General features: G+C 33.1%; 1 protein-coding gene across 1 annotated transcript; it reads right to left on the reverse strand.

The window, feature by feature from the left end:
* Positions 1 to 14,649: 14,649 nt before the first annotated feature.
* LOC113776733 (zinc finger MYM-type protein 1-like) lies at positions 14,650 to 15,177 on the reverse strand. The gene has a single exon (XM_027321797.1). It carries the CDS (start codon positions 15,175 to 15,177, stop codon positions 14,650 to 14,652), a length of 528 nt encoding a protein of 175 aa, XP_027177598.1.
* Positions 15,178 to 16,572: the final 1,395 nt, after the last annotated feature.

The following is a 16,572-nucleotide window of genomic DNA, read 5'->3' on the forward strand; positions in this document are numbered from 1 at the left end:
TTGCAATCTTCACCATCTAAACAACTAGTTGTAGATGGTGTTTTTGTTCAGAATTGGATTGCAATATAAGGCTTACGTATCATGTTACTAGACTGATCCAATGTAGTATCATGGACTATGTAATTAGTGGAGAAGGGGCAGGGACGGTTACTACTGTTAAAGGTAGTATAATTACTCGCTGTTATTCTAGTGTTACAACGTGTACAAATGATGTTACACCGTGTGCAAAATGCACACAAGCTTCCGGAGTGCAACCGTTCCGGCCCCAGGTCCATAATTAGTTATGCATCTCTATATCGCCAAAATCTCTGATAATTAGTTATAACATTCTTTTTATTACACTTTTACACCCTCAGCTTCTAAATTAATATCATATGCCTATTTATTTCTATTTTTATCTTCTAAAATTCACTAATCATTTTGGGCTTTGGGTAAAAGTGAAACAAAAATAAAGTCTCTCTCCTACAATTCATTTTTTACTACCATTTTCAAATAGAGGGGCTGACAAGAAACCAAAGTTGTCATTCCAGGGGTGCTAAGTGTGATTTCAAAAATATGGGGGGTGCTAGATGTTATTAGAAGAAACCTCAAGGGAGGTTTCTGATATTAACCCAAATTCATTTTCACATTATGTGTATGTACGTGATAGTATGTAAGGGCCAATAATTAATTGCAAATTTAAACAATAAGCTAACTTCTATAAATTTATGACCATGTAAGCATACACAAGTATTATGGGATACCGTACAACAAGTGTACCTTCTTGATGTTATCAAGCCATCCTAGTCCTTGTTCAAGTAGTCTTTTTGGATGTTGAAACTCATGACAAAACCATATGTATTGTAAAATTTATAAGCCTCATCTTCTGCATCAAACCCCATTCCTGTTTTAGGAATCCCATCCTCTGTCAACTTGTTGCTATCAACAACTGCATTTTCTGTCAATTACCACGTGTACATCAGTCATCACAATGTGAACCATTGCACTTACTCATTCCATCAACAAAAAGATTGCACATAAGTCATTAATTATGTACACGTTTGGCCCATTTCAACACATACACACTGCGATGAAGTCAACATAATTACTAACAATCTGTATAGCAATTTTAATATCATATTATGTGCCATGTAGACAACATTACTGATGAACCAACACCTAATTGCAAATTCAAAGAAACAACTAAGTTATGTAAATTTCTCGCCATGCGGTTATAAATTTTGATAGACATGTACTTATCAACTACCCTGATAGTTTTTGCTACGCAAGCCACCCCACTCAACCTCTTTTAGCCAAGATATATGTATACTATGCAACCAGATTTTAAAAGGTGAGAACTTTAATTCATCAATTGAGTCAAATTTACAAACACTTGGCATGCATAAGTTCCCTGTGCATATGTTCTTTAAGTTGGCTCTCAATGTATCTAATTTATGCTACCCATATGATTTCCTTGTTTAGGAGTTTTCGCCAGAATTTCAATTTCATTATTCATGTCACACTGTCTTAAACGAGTTGTACAAACAAAATCATGCAAGTAAATTCATCCCTCTTCTGTCGCAAAACAAGCCAAATAGTGCAATGAGTTTGCAATATTCTTACCTTTGGGGTTTAGTCCAATTCGATTGAGTCTATCCCTGCTTTAGATCTCACCAACTTCCGTCTTGTTGCAGCCTTCTTGAAAAATTTTTGTCCCGCAACAGTTACTTCTGCAACACTATACACTTTCTCCAAAAACCTCTCATCTGAAACTTCCCAATTTGGGGTAGGGATATTATTTTGCTGATACTCTGGAATTGTGAATGAATGTTCACAAGATATGTTTTTGGAGGGAGACCAAAATTCTATTTCATTTGAAAATTTCAGATGAAGAGTCGTGCCTCATTAATTTGAGCGGGAATTTTTGGAACGGAACAGCTGAGGTATTTTAACGGAGCCCGTTAGCCCCTCAGATGTTTTTTTATTTTTTTTCCTACTCACTTACTAAAACAACGTCGTTTTCCTTTGCTGTTGCTCCCATTCTACGTGGCCTATTGCAGTCCTCTCATTTTTTTTGTGAGAGGACCGCTCAGGGACGGTCCTTCTGAGGACCGTCCCTGCCCCGTATCCCAGGAGAAGACATGCATAGATATTCGTTGGGGTCAAAGACATTGACATCATTTAGATTAGGTTTACAATGGAATATTTGTAATTTTCTCAAATCTAATGTATCTGTAGATGTAGATCTTTCAGATCTGTTATTTCTGTGACATGTTTGATGATGCATTTTCTGCCATTAGCACAGATTTCATTAATGAAATGATCAATTCTATCAAAAAATATAACGTCAGGGTGGTGAAGTAATTCCACCCTTGGTAAGCATTGTGTATCAAATTAGGGAGGTAAGTAATATTTTTAAAACTACTAGGAGGTTTCTGAAATTATACCAAGTTTAAACTACTCTAAATTTCAGTCTTTGTTATTATTTTCGCCACATTTTGCTGTGCAATGAATGCGAGAGCCAAATTTTGTCATTTTTCAAGTGACCACCTGTTGCTTTTTTGTATATTGGATTGAGTCCAAGATTGTAAAGAAAATGAAGTAGGTGAAAATTGAATCCTCATTCTAAAGCACGAAACAAAGACTCTTAATTGTTGGGTTATATCACTTGTATTGTCATAAAAGCCTTATTCTCAATTGATTTTAAAACACGATTTTAGATTTTGATGTTGAAAAAGTTGTTTTGTTGTGTTCTTAACTGTTTTCCATATTCTGATTTTAGATTTTTATTAACCAAGAAAAGCTAAAAACACCTATTTAATTCACTATACTCTTAATTAATGCTTTTTTACGTATAATTTTATTTTTTTCTCACATTAATTTTCTTTCTTTACCAAGTTATTTCCCCCTCCAGCAAGAATATTATTCTTTCTCTCCGTGTACCATTTTAAGTATAAGTTAATTTGTGTTTTGGCTATTCTTTTGTTTTTTCATATCACAGTTTGTGATATCTGCTTAATTGAGGTTAGTTTCACCTGAACTTTAATTAATGCAATTATAATTCAATTTTCTTGTACTCATAACTGACTCCAAATTCTTAGCATAAATTTAAGAGTAAATCTTATATACATTGATAATGTTATATACTATCATAGTTAGATATATGACACATTTACAAAATTTAAATTTTAAATTTAAATTCGAATTATGTATCATATATTCACTGGTGAAAGTGTTTATACTATTAATGTATAGAAGATTAATCCTAAATTTAAACGTATAACCCACTTGGGCTTCTCGTCTGCCCTTCTACTTCCTTTTCTTGAGTGTGATGTCAAAAGTGAAGAAAGACCTGAGTTCTGAAATGAAGGTCAACGGTTTGTTTGCAGTCAATATAGGTCATTTAAAAGTGACTTGGACCACGTCTAAATTTTCAAAAACCAAGGGAAGTCAGCAACCTTAGCAAAATGAAGTAAATTCTAAACCTACCATCGACTAATCAACCTCCCTTGATCTAACGCCTAAACCTACCAACGACTAAACCTCCCTTAATCCAAACACACTACGTCATTTTAAGGATGACTTGGACCTCGTCTAAATTATCAAAAAACCCAATGGAAAGTCATGGTAAGGTCTGCAAAATGAAGTAAACTATAAACCCACCAATGATTAACCAACATAAAATATGTCATTAAAGAATATTTTCATCTTTTATTGATTTTAAAATATAATTCGGGTCTAAGAATTAAGATAAATATGACTGTTGGGTGATTTCGAGAATGTGCTTTGTAGCAAAGTCTAAACAGATGGGGTTACTGAACACCTATCGTTTAATTATTTGGTTAAAATGAATTTCCATCTCCACTTAATTCATAAAAGATGGCTTACAGAATGCTCTATTGGCTCAAACCTTTCTCCATCAAATTTAATTAGAAGAGATAAAATGGATAAAAAGAGTACGTACATCAATGTTTTTAAATCCGGACCGTCAAGTAAACTAGATGAGCTTTTAGTTCACGATTCAATCCGGTTCAAAGGTTTTCTTTTTTTTTTTTCTTTTTCCTTATTCGTTTAATTATTAAGTAACTTAGGGCCTGTTTGGGGCTGCAATGACTTATAAAAAAGCACTTAATTAGTAAAGCTCTTGGTCAAAGTACTTATTAAATGCTTTATTATATTGTTTGGGTGCATACTTGCATAAGTACCATTTCTATTTGATAATGTACAATATTGGATTTCTAAAACATATTTGTCTCTTCCTTTAGTTCAAAATTTATAATAAAATTGTTAAGTTAATTTTGTAATTTTTGAAACATAAAAAGTTACTCTAAGAGCACCAATTTTGAGTTTTTGCCACAAGTGCTTCATTGGCCAAAACCTTTACTTCTAAATTCAAGGAATGATGCTCACCAAACATGTTAAAGTGCTTTTGTCCTCCAAAAGTACTTTTTTAGTAAAAACTCCGCAATCCTAAATGAACTCTTATATGACTTTGAATTTTTTTTTTTAAAGAAACTTTAGTATGAACTGGTTAAAAATTCTGATTTTTTTACTAGTTTGACCGGTTCCACTAGCTCTGAATTGGGTTTGGCTAGTTCAAATGACTTTTGGGATTTACTAATGAACTGAACTAATGTCATAGTTGATTTGCGATTCACCAGGTTAAACCAGTCAGTTCAGGCTAATTTTCAAAACACTACTGATATGCATCCAATGATATTTCAGTACTACAACAAGAGCTGCATCTATCATTTAACCAAGTTTTTCGCCTTTAATGGCCCATTTATCCATGCTTGGCTCCTGCTTTGTCAAATATTAGCCCAGGCCTGAGTCGGTATAGAAAGAAGGGGTGACCTTAATATTGTGTTGACAAGAGTGTATATAAAATCCACTCAATTGATAAAAAGCATTAATCAAGCAATCATGAGATTTTTTATTCGACTTTCAAACCTTCTGTTTTTAATTCTCCCTCATAAGCCTTAAAGTCTCATTCCAACTTAAAAAAAAAAGGATTTTTTAGATTATATACCTAGCCCTGTCTATTGTTCCCAAGGCCTAGGTCTATCGGTAATAACAAATAGGTAATCATGAATCTCTAATTTAACTGTCAAGTCTTTCCATTTGTCTCTTTCATCATATCAAATTTAGGTTCCATTTGATAAAACTGAATCTGAATTCTGAAGTCTAAATTCTGAAATCTGAATACTGAAACAATTAATTTGTTGAATTTTAAGCACTGAAAAGAAATATGTGAATGTCTGAATTTTAATGTTAAACCTATTTATACTGTTTGATAAACATTTATAACTGAATGTTTAATAAGTTAAATTTCACAAATTTGCCCTTATATCTTTTCATCCAAAAAAGAAATAGAACGTATGATTTAATTAGCTAAAAATGTTAGGTATGAAAATGACAATATTTATTTTTAAATCAAATTAATATAAGAGATGAAATATATTATATGAGGAGTATGGAGAAGATGTGAAAATCATTCAAAAGGGAGAAAAAAGAAATAGAAAATCATTAGATAGAGAATATTAAATTGTTTAATTATATAAGAATTTTGAACATAATTAACAAACAATGGTAGATTTGATAGATAAGATAAGGTAATTGAAGTAATTCTATTGATTCTTATCAGAGAATTAAGTATTCAGTTAGGATTCTTGTATTGAAAAAAAAAATAAATACAAGTTCAGCACTACTTAACAAGTTCAGCAAATAGATTTTCATTTATCAAACACTCAAAACATCTGAATGTCTGAAAAAATTCAGATTTAGCACTTTTTTATATTATCAAACAGACCCTTAGTGTCACTGTTTTAATTTAAAAAATTTTCTTGGATAAATAATCAACCCATAGTCCCGAGTTTTAACAAGTGGAACGAGAAGATTTATAATAATGAGGCAAGTCAATAGTAATAATTTTCCCACCAGCAAAATTGAAATCCACATAATAATTGTGAACGAACTTTGTAAGCATGAAGAATTATATAACCTATGGGGCATAGACAGAACTACGGGATGGGGAGGGGCCACCGCATTCCAAAATTTTACTTAGGGTTAATTACACTTACTTCCCTTGAAGTTTGACCAAATTACTAAATAAACCTCATAGTTTGGTCAAATTACAATTACACCGCTATGGGTAACGGCGCTAAAACACCACTAATTGATACATTGAAAGGACAAAAATGCCATGACCTAAAATATTTGAAAAATAGAAAACTAAACATAATAATCTAAAACAAAGAAATGCGTGAAAGGAAAAGCCAAAAGAACATAAATTAACAATTTAGGATAATAAGAGATACAAAGAACCAATATATTGTTTCTTAAAAACATCTACATGAATATGTATACAACAAAATAAAGGGGAAAATGAAGAAAGAAAGACTAGGAAAAGATAAGAAAATGAAACAGAAGAAAGTGAATAAAAATTGCCCACGAAAAAAGTTAAAAAAAAAAGGGGGAAAGAGAGGAAAAATGAAGAAGAGAAAAAACGATGTGACAAAGCATATGGCTTTCCTTTCTTCTTGCATTGCCAACTCCAATTTCCTCTTCTTTCACCACACCAACGGCACTATCAACAAATATTTCCAACCCAATATGAGAGACTTTAAATTCTTGATCAATTTACAAGTCCATCATCACTTTGCCCAGAGAGTTCAAACTCTCAATAATTGAGTGCAAAGTCAATTAAAATCAAGAACAAGCTCCACTCCATTACTGAAATTTAACCCAAAAAGAGAAATCCATGAACAGATCAAACAAGATGTTTTCTTTTTTCCCTAAAATCCCAATTCATTGCTTTCACTAGTTTCTCCCTCTTCATGTGCTCAAAAATCCCGAAAAGAAGATTTAGTTCGATCTTTATTTTTTTTTGGGCACTTGTGTGGTAATGAAAGAAAAGAAAGAGACTGACGAGGAAGGTTGAAGGGAGAAGTGGTAGTGGTCCCCAAAGTTATGAAATAGAGTAATTGTCACAGGCCCAAATCTGCCACACTCGGACGTAACATGCTGCATGTTCGACTTGATTAAACGTATTATACATCCCTACTGAACTCATGATAAAATTTAATTGTTTGTGCATGCATGGTTTGCAATGGGTTTGAATTTATGCAAGTTTTAGGTAGTATTGGTGGAGCATACACTAGGATATCAATAAAGAATCCTGTTAGAAAATGCGAATCTAATATTGGCAGTAGTTCAACTCGAGTGAAGAAGAAGAAAAGAGGAAAGAAAATGACTTCTATGTTTGATAGTCCCATGCAATGATGGCACTAAAAAATTAAAGTTAAAAAAGTGAAATACATACAGATGTAAACTTCGGAGTTAACACAACAATTTTGAAACCTTTTGCAATGATTGCGGATTCGCTGGCTGGGCTGCTGATTGGGGGTCAATGTCTATTTACATCCTCCTCACAATTGCCGAGAGGTATTCAATCTCTGTTAGCGCCGGACATGCCCATTTGTGCAGGAATTAGATTTATTCAAGGGGAATGGTTATCCCCGTCTCTTGCTATCTGATGTACCATACTTTCTGTTATCATTTTGATGATCAATAAAACATAGGACTGGCATTCCTTCCCCATGTACGAGACTTTGCTTTAAAATATATATATATATATATATAGGAACATTTTGAAAGTTTTCAAATTTTAAGGGGACAAAACACGAATTTCTACAACTTGAGGGCGGCAGTCCCTCCCCGCCGCTTAGTTCCATTCTTGGCCCCATGAATTTTAAACGCGCCTTACAACTTTAAAGTGCTTTAATTGGACTTAATACTAGTGTCCTTGCTCTATTTTGCTCTAGAAAAAACATAGTACTACCATTAAATATGCATTAAGCATCAGATTCTTATACCTTCTTGAATGCCTTAGGCTACACTGGTATTTAATGCACACCCGATTTTTGTGCGCACACTAGATGAAAACAGCACATTATCATGAATTGTTTAAAAAAAAGAAAAAGAAAAATGGATCCAATATTTTCATAACAAACACATCTATATATATATATATATATATATGTAATACATTTTGTTTGTATTAGTGGATAGTTAAATATAATTTTGTTGTAGTTATTTAATGGATAATGCAATTGTGGAGATAAAGGTGTTCAGATTCAATTTAGTCAAGGGATGGATTGAGTTGGGTGGTAAGTTGGAAAGAATTGTAAGTAGAAGGTTCTAAATCTAAGATCTCCCATTCATAAAGAAAAAAAATCAATTTAGTTAACTACTAATGTTGGCTTAATAATTAGATGAAGGCTCTCAGTGTTCTTCCCACTACTAGATTCAATATTTAAATTATGGGTTGATAGTTTGGGTTGGGAAGGGTGTTAGGAGAGAGGGGAGGTTAAAAAAAATATTTAAAAAAATCAATTTAGCTTTTTTTTTTCCCTAGGAAGTTGGTACAACTTTACACTTGTCATTAAGGATAGAATAGAAAGTTCAAAAGTGACCACTGTATATTAACATTGTACAGCGGTACTCTCCATTATGTATTATGTACAATTTAAGATCATCTTTTTTTGTATGTGTCACTAATTTAAATATGCTTTGTGTAATTTTTACACTATTAATATAAAAAAAATTCTGAGAGAACTTCATCAGCAAATGTGGAAACTACTTGTTTTATTAAATTATACATAATTTAGTCTATCTTGTTTTTGATAGAACCCATGATTGAATAGATCTATTGGGAATCAAGTTTTCTTTCCCCCTTTTGCTTAAAAATCTTAAGTGAGAGAAAGACGGATTCAAGATCTTAGTTTGGAGGCAAAGTACAGAACATATTATAACAACAAAATCTCATGACAAATAAATCGTAATACAATTAAAATAAAAATTTAAGATACAAAAACTAAGTACCAAGCCTAAGAACAGAGAATGCAATCACAAATCACTTAAGATTGATTAAATATAACTAGCGTGGTTTATCTTCTTTCCTACATTAATCATTTAGCTTGGTATGGTGGCTGGGATGGCATGCATTGAAGTAATAAACAAGTAGCCCCTCGTATGTGCAAACTTCTAAAGGTAGACCAATTCTTCGAGTCATCCCTGATCATGCCTTTAAATTCCTTATGCATTGCCTTTGCAAAATAGACTCTAGTTATTTCAATATATTGATTAACGTCTAGCAAGAGGCATATGTAGTAACAGACTTCAGGCCATATGCTAAGCACAGCCCAAGCCCACTTAAAAGTTCAAGAACAATTAAGTGGAAATCATTAGGTTTGTTTGGATAAGCTTGATTTCAAATAAAAAAATTTACTTCATAAATTTCAATCACCTTTTTATCTTCCCAATCACCTTTTTATCTCACATACATCACATCACAAAAAATACTACAGTAATTATCTCAAATAAGTCATCCAAATAAACTCTTATCCAAACAAAGGGAGAATAAGTCAACTCTGCTTCATTATTCCAAGGGCACTTTTGGAATATTAAAACTTTTCTCCTTTTTGGTAATTGTCGAAGAGAGCGAAGAGGAGAGAGGACTGGAGTCTTCCTTTTCTCCTCTGAAGCGCTGCAATAACAGGAATTAGATAGGAAATAGGAGCAGACAATTGGGACTACTTTTAGTTTAGGTTTTTGATTTTTCTTTTTGGTCCTCTAGTAGTTCTCTCCCTGTGTATGTCAGGGGCAATTGGAAGACTTAATCATTCTCCGTAGTTTTGCTATTTTTTTATTATTCGAATGAATTGAGTTTTTTCAATCGAAAACAATGATCGTGTCTGTTTCTTCAATTTAATGTGAATTTTTCTTATCAAGGATAAACTAAATTCCTTTTTCTAGTCAATGAACAACGGAGGTTTTGGTGCATCTAAAAATTCATAACTTAACCTCAAGTTGGCTTCATGACATGAATACGAGGTTAAGCAGAAAATGCACTGGTTTCAAGTCTTGCTCATATTCTCGCTGGCTGGACTGTTTATGCTTTTCACATATGTAATGGTGCAGAGCATTCAATCCATCAGCCTAGATGGAGAAACCAATGAAGATATTGATCCACAAGCGCCTCCAAAAACGATATCGGTGGAAAAGTTACCACCAAAACCCAAAATTTATCCTAAACTTTGTAGATTGGTTCAATGTACCCTAGTCCTAGAACAAATCTATCCATCCTAAGCTTTGTAGATTGGTTCAATGTACCCTAGTTCCAGAACAAATCTATCCAAGTTAGTTTTAGATTTTGGTGGCAACTTTTCCCCCGATATCATTTTTAGAGATACTTGTGTCTCAATATCTTCATTGATTTTCCCATTGAGGCTGATGGATTGAATGCTCTGCACCATTACATATGTGAAAAGCATAAACAGTCCAACCAGCGAGAATATGAGCAAGACTTGAAACCAGTGCATTTTCTGCTTAACCTCGTAATCATGTCATGAAGCCAACTTGAGGTTAAGTCATAAATTTTTAGATGCACCAAAACCTCCGTCGTTCATTGACTAGAAAAAGGAATTTAGTTTATCCTTGATAAGAAAAACCCACATAAAATTGAAGAAATAGACACGGCCATTGTCTTCGATTGAAAAAACTCACTTCATTCGAATAATAAAAGAATAGCAAAACTACGGAGAATGATTAAGTCTTCCAATTGCCCCTGACATACACAGAGAGAGAACTACTAGAGGACGAAAAAGAAAAATCAAAAACCTAAACTAAAAGTAGTCCCAATTGTCTGCTCCTATTTCATATCTAATTCCTGTTATTGCAGCGCTTCAGAGGAGAAAAGGAAAACTCCAGTCCTCTCTCCTCTTCGCTCTCTTCGGCAATTACCAAAAAGGAGAAAAGTTTTAATATTTCAAAAGTGCCCCTGGAATAATGAAGCAGAGTTGACTTATTCTCCCTTTGTTGACTGCTACCAATACTCTTTCCTGATAATCGTCAAATTGGCACATTTTTATGGTATTTGTGTTCCACTCAAGGTAATAGGGGAAATTAATTATAAAATAAATGATAAAATTGTAACCTATCAATTCCCCCCACACCTAAACTATGCTTGTCCTCAAGCATGAGAACAACAACCAAACACCAATATTTGACAATGGCTATTACTCCATCTACCTTATTACCAAGATACCGAGAAAAAAACATATCAACTATCAATGGTCAAGATCCAAGAAACACCACCCCTATTAGCTTCTAAACCACAAACTCCTCCAATTTAAGGTTAACTAATCTAAGGAAAAGAAATGGTCGCTTAACATTTATCAGCAAATGATCTAACTATTAACCAAAATTTCAACATTAAATTCATAAATCGGCAAGCTGACTTTTATCACCTACTAACACAACCTTCACCTTTTTATCACATCTTTTTATTTTTCTCTTTTTTTTCAATAGTAATAAAAGACTTAGTCTCTAGCCATTAGAGCCTTTTGACGCGAACTCCAATATTTGTCAGATGAAAGAGTCCGGTTATTCAGCTTCTATCGCTACGCGACCACGTACTCCTAGCAATTACTACTTTTTGACGCGAGAATCGACACTTTTGGTGAAGATCCTCGGTTACTCAGTAGTAACAACTAACGAAGTACAGTCAACTCTTATTTACAGCCAGATAACACAAAAGCTCAAAATAACACAACAAAAAAACAATAATAGCAGCAGCTAGCCTCATTTCTTCAAACATGAAAAACTAAAGTTAATAACTGAATTAATTCATATGAAAATGCCAACAATCATTTCCTATGCCTAGAAAAGTTAACCAAAAATTATAAGAGTCAAACAATCACCGATATTCACCAAAGAGATGTTCTTGGACTCAACCACATTAGCTTGATACACTTTTATTACTAAAACTTGACAATAGCAGAATTATAGTCAACAACCGTCATCAAACCTTGGTAGTCACAAAAGTGTTGATCACTAATGAAAGTAAAAAGAAAAACAGAACAAATAACAAGAAATAAAGGAAAAACATCTAAAACCTAAAAACTAGAAATACTAGCTGTACCACAGCTCTCCCACACACCTAAATCCGACATTATCCTCAATAGAGATCATAAAGCAAAGAAAGCAAACGGGACAGCGAAACTTCCCTGAATACGTGGTGGAGGGTCTCGGGCGGCTATGGAATAGGTGAGAACGGTGGAGTGAAAATGCAAGTGCATTTTACTTCTTTTCTTAAAAGGTTTAAACTCTCCCTTGGACCAAAAAAGAAATAATTGACATATAACTCCCAAGTTTATTTACATAGATTATCAAGGCTTTTGGATTGGAGAAATTTTATTGTGCAAGGATTGTTGTATTATTTTAGCTTGTGTAGTTAGAGACAATTGAGAAAATTTAAAAGTGACAACAAAAAAAACCTAATCCTTAGCCTGCCTTAGTTAAATAGTTACAGCCCAAGTAATTCCCAGTTAAAAGCATGTGAACCAGGGGCGGATTTAAGGTGGGGGCACTGGCCCCCCTTAAATCCTTATAATAAATATACATATTTAACTTAGTTTTGACTATACTCCCACTTGGCCACTTCCCAAATTTTATTTTCTACTCTGTTCCAATTTGTCCCCCCAAAGGCCACAACCACCGACAGTTCTCTTTCTTAATACACAATTTATTGGTCCCACTTTTTTTGTCCCCACTTGGCCACTTCCCACCCTTCTTATTTCACACCCGACGTCTCTTTTTTGGTTCCTATTTTCCTTCCTCTGTCATTTCGTCATCTGGTTTCTTATTCCCAATTTTCTTCCTCTGTCATTTAGTCTATTTTCCTTTCTCCGTCATTTAGTCCTCTGGTTTCTTATTCCCAATTTTCCTTTCCAATTTAGTCCTCTAATTTCTAGTTTCATATTTTCCCCTCAAGACTCCAACAGAGCCACAATCGGGAGACCATCTACAACTCTGCCACTGATTTGCAATTCTTTCCACCAATTTTAGAAGACCATTTGACCATCAAAATCAGGTTCTAACTTCTAAACAATTACTTATTATTATTATTATTTTAAATTTGTTGGCAAATATATTTCTAGAGCATGAGACTATTACTGTTTTAAATAAATTTGAAAATTGATTAGTTAATATAACAACTAATAAATGGGTTATTTGATAAATATTTTAACTTGTGAAATGGTGCTTTTATGGATTATGGATATATAATTTATTTTTATTTTCCTTGATTAGTTTCTTATATTGGAGTTAATGTAATGATGAATAGAGGGCCATTTGACATATATTTTAACTTTTAAATTATTCTTGTATGGATTCTTTTGAGTTTTTATCTAATTGACTTGATTAGGTTCATATGTTGTGATTATTGATTTGATATATTAAATTAGTAATGAATAAATAAATTTAAATTGTGAAATAGTTTTTGGATAGATTTTATTGTACATTTAATATTTTAATTGGATCAGTATCTTATATATTGATTTTAATTTCTTTAGCTATGGAGAGATATTTCAAGAGGAAATCAATGGAAAAAGAGTCATCTAATAAAGAAGAAGCCAAGGATAATGAAAGTGCAAAAAATGACAATAAAAAAAATTGCTTGGGGATTAACTTCGATGAATTGCCTGCTGATCCAGCCCAAAGAAAAAAAATTGGGGATTATCATCCAAACCTTCAAGATGAAATTCGGAGATATTACTTACAAAAGAGACTATATCAACCTCGTGAGCATGTTTTTCCACAAAGAAAAATAGGAAAAAAAATGCGTAGATTTATTCGGGGCTGGTTTGATGATTACAAGAATTGGTTAGAATATAGTATTGAAAAAGATGCCGCTTATTGCTTATGTTGTTATCTATATAGACCAGATGTGGGCGAACAATCTGGTGTGATAGTTTCATTAAGGAAGGATTCACAAATTGGAAAAAAAATGATAGATTTGATGTTCATGTTGGTGGTCCTAATAGCGCACACAATCTGAGTTGGAGTAAATATCAAAGTTTATTAAATCAAAATCAGCACATCGAAGTGACATTTTTTAAGCAATCAGAGAAAAAAATTTAGTATTATTTTTGCTCCCACTAAGATTTCTTTCTAGCTCCGCCCCTGCTTTAAGAGCATATAAACCAATGGATACACAATATCTCTCTTAGTCTCTACCAACCTTTGAGCTAGATCAGAGATTTTCCTTAAATCAAGAAATTCTTTAGCTGATTTCAAGTCATTAATATAAGTATCCAATTCAATGTCAAGTGCAAGAATATCCAACTTAGAAAATTCACAAGGATAATGTTCTGCAAGACGAATCAACTTTTTCTTATCAAATGCTGCAAAGGAATCACTTGGATTCTTTGCTCCACCAAACCATCATTTTCAATTATCAAAAGAACATTTATTACAGAATCATACATAAGAACCAACTTTAACAACGACCAAAATGTGAACTCCAACGTGTATCACAAGCTCTTTGAAGGCTAGTTTCTTGATTTAAACCCCAACCACTCTCAAGGTCTCCAGTCATTAGATCATCAACGACTTTCTTAGGTGTTGTTCTCTAAGAATTTCTTGTCTTTTAGATGAACCTTCAAGAACATGCACTAAGGTAGACAATGTATTATACATAGAAGAGACTTGAACATGTTCTTTTGCAACCCCTACAAGTGACAATTGCAGCTGATGTGCAAAACAATAAATATAATATGCAGAACCATTTTCCTTCATGATCAAAGTTTTTAAACCATTATATTCACCTCACATGTTACTAGCACCATCATAACCTTGACCACGGATTTGTGATATGCTCAAACCATGCTTTGAAGATAAAACATCAATTGCTTTCTTAAGTGAAAGAGCAGTAGTATCTCTTACATGTAGAATGCCAAGAAAACGCTCAATCACATACCCATGTGAATCCACATAACGTATAACAACTACTAATTGCTCCTTTGTTGATGCATCACGAGATTCGTCACATAAAATAGCAAACAGTCCATGTCCAATGTCATTTACAATAATGCTTGTAGTCTCACTTGCCAAAGCATTTGAAATATCCTTTTGAATATCTGGAGCAATGGCTTTGAGATTTTTAGGAGCATTTTCAAGAACAACCTTTTTTATGTCATCATTATGACCCGCAAGGAAGCGTAAAAGTTCAAGAAAATTTCCTTGATTCTCAGAGATATCAGATTCATCATGACCACGAAAAGCCAAACCTTGGTGTATGAGAAATCTAGCACAATTTATTGAGACTAATAAACGAGTTCGATACTCAACCTTCATTTTCTCTGATTGCTTAAAAAATGCCACTTCGATGTGTTGATTTTGATTTAATAAACTTTGACATTTACTCCAACTCAGATTGTGTGCGCTATTAGGACCACCAACATGAACATCAAATCTATCATTTTTTTTCCAATTTGTGAATCCTTCCTTAATGAAACTATCACCACCAGATTATTCGCTCACATCTGGTCTATATAGATAACAGCATAAGCAATAAGCGGCATCTTTTTCAATACTATATTCTAACCAATTCTTGTAATCATCAAACCAGCCCCAAACAAATCTACGCATCTTTTTTCCTATTTTTCTTTGTGGAAAAACATGCTCACGAGGTTGACATGGTCCCTTTTGTAAGTAATATCTCCGAATTTCATCTTGAAGGTTTGGATGATAATCCCCAATTTTTTTTCTTTGGGCTGGATCAGCAGGCAATTCATCGAAGTTAATCCCCAAGCAATTTTTTTTATTGTCATTTTTTGCACTTTCATTATCCTTGGCTTCTTCTTTATTAGATGACTCTTTTTCCATTGATTTCCTCTTGAAATATCTCTCCATAGCTAAAGAAATTAAAATCAATATATAAGATACTGATCCAATTAAAATATTAAATGTACAATAAAATCTATCCAAAAACTATTTCACAATTTAAATTTATTTATTCATTACTAATTTAATATATCAAATCAATAATCACAACATATGAACCTAATCAAGTCAATTAGATAAAAACTCAAAAGAATCCATACAAGAATAATTTAAAAGTTAAAATATATGTCAAATGGCCCTCTATTCATCATTACATTAACTCCAATATAAGAAACTAATCAAGGAAAATAAAAATAAATTATATATCCATAATCCATAAAAGCACCATTTCACAAGTTAAAATATTTATCAAATAACACATTTATTAATTGTTACATTAACTAATCAGTTTTCAAATTTATTTAAAATAGTAATAGTCTCATGCTCTAGAAATATATTTGCCAACAAATTTAAAATAATAATAATAAGAAGTAATTGTTTAGAAGTTAGAACCTGATTTTGATGGTCAGATGGTCTTCTAAAATTGGTGGAAAGAATTGCAAATCAGTGGCAGAGTTGTAGATGGTCTCCTGATTGTGGCTCTGTTGGGGTCTTGAGGGGAAAATATGAAACCAGAAATTAGAGGACTAAATTGGGAATAAGAAACCAGAGGACTAAATTGGGAAGGAAAATTGGAAATAAGAAACCAGAGGACTAAATGACGGAGAAAGGAAAATGGACTAAATGACGGAGGAAGAAAATTGGGAATAAGAAACCAGAGGACGAAATGACAAAGGAAGGAAAATAGGAACCAAGAAAGAGACGTCGGGTGTGGAATAAGAAATGTGGGAAGTGACCAAGTGGGGG

Source organism: Coffea eugenioides, chromosome 7, assembly GCF_003713205.1.
Source record: "Coffea eugenioides isolate CCC68of chromosome 7, Ceug_1.0, whole genome shotgun sequence".
NCBI lineage: Eukaryota > Viridiplantae > Streptophyta > Magnoliopsida > Gentianales > Rubiaceae > Coffea > Coffea eugenioides.

Coding starts and splice junctions, on each gene's coding strand:
- LOC113776733 (XM_027321797.1), bottom strand. CDS start 15,177: ATGAAGGTTGAGTATCGAACTCGTTTATTAGTCTCAATAAATTGTGCT.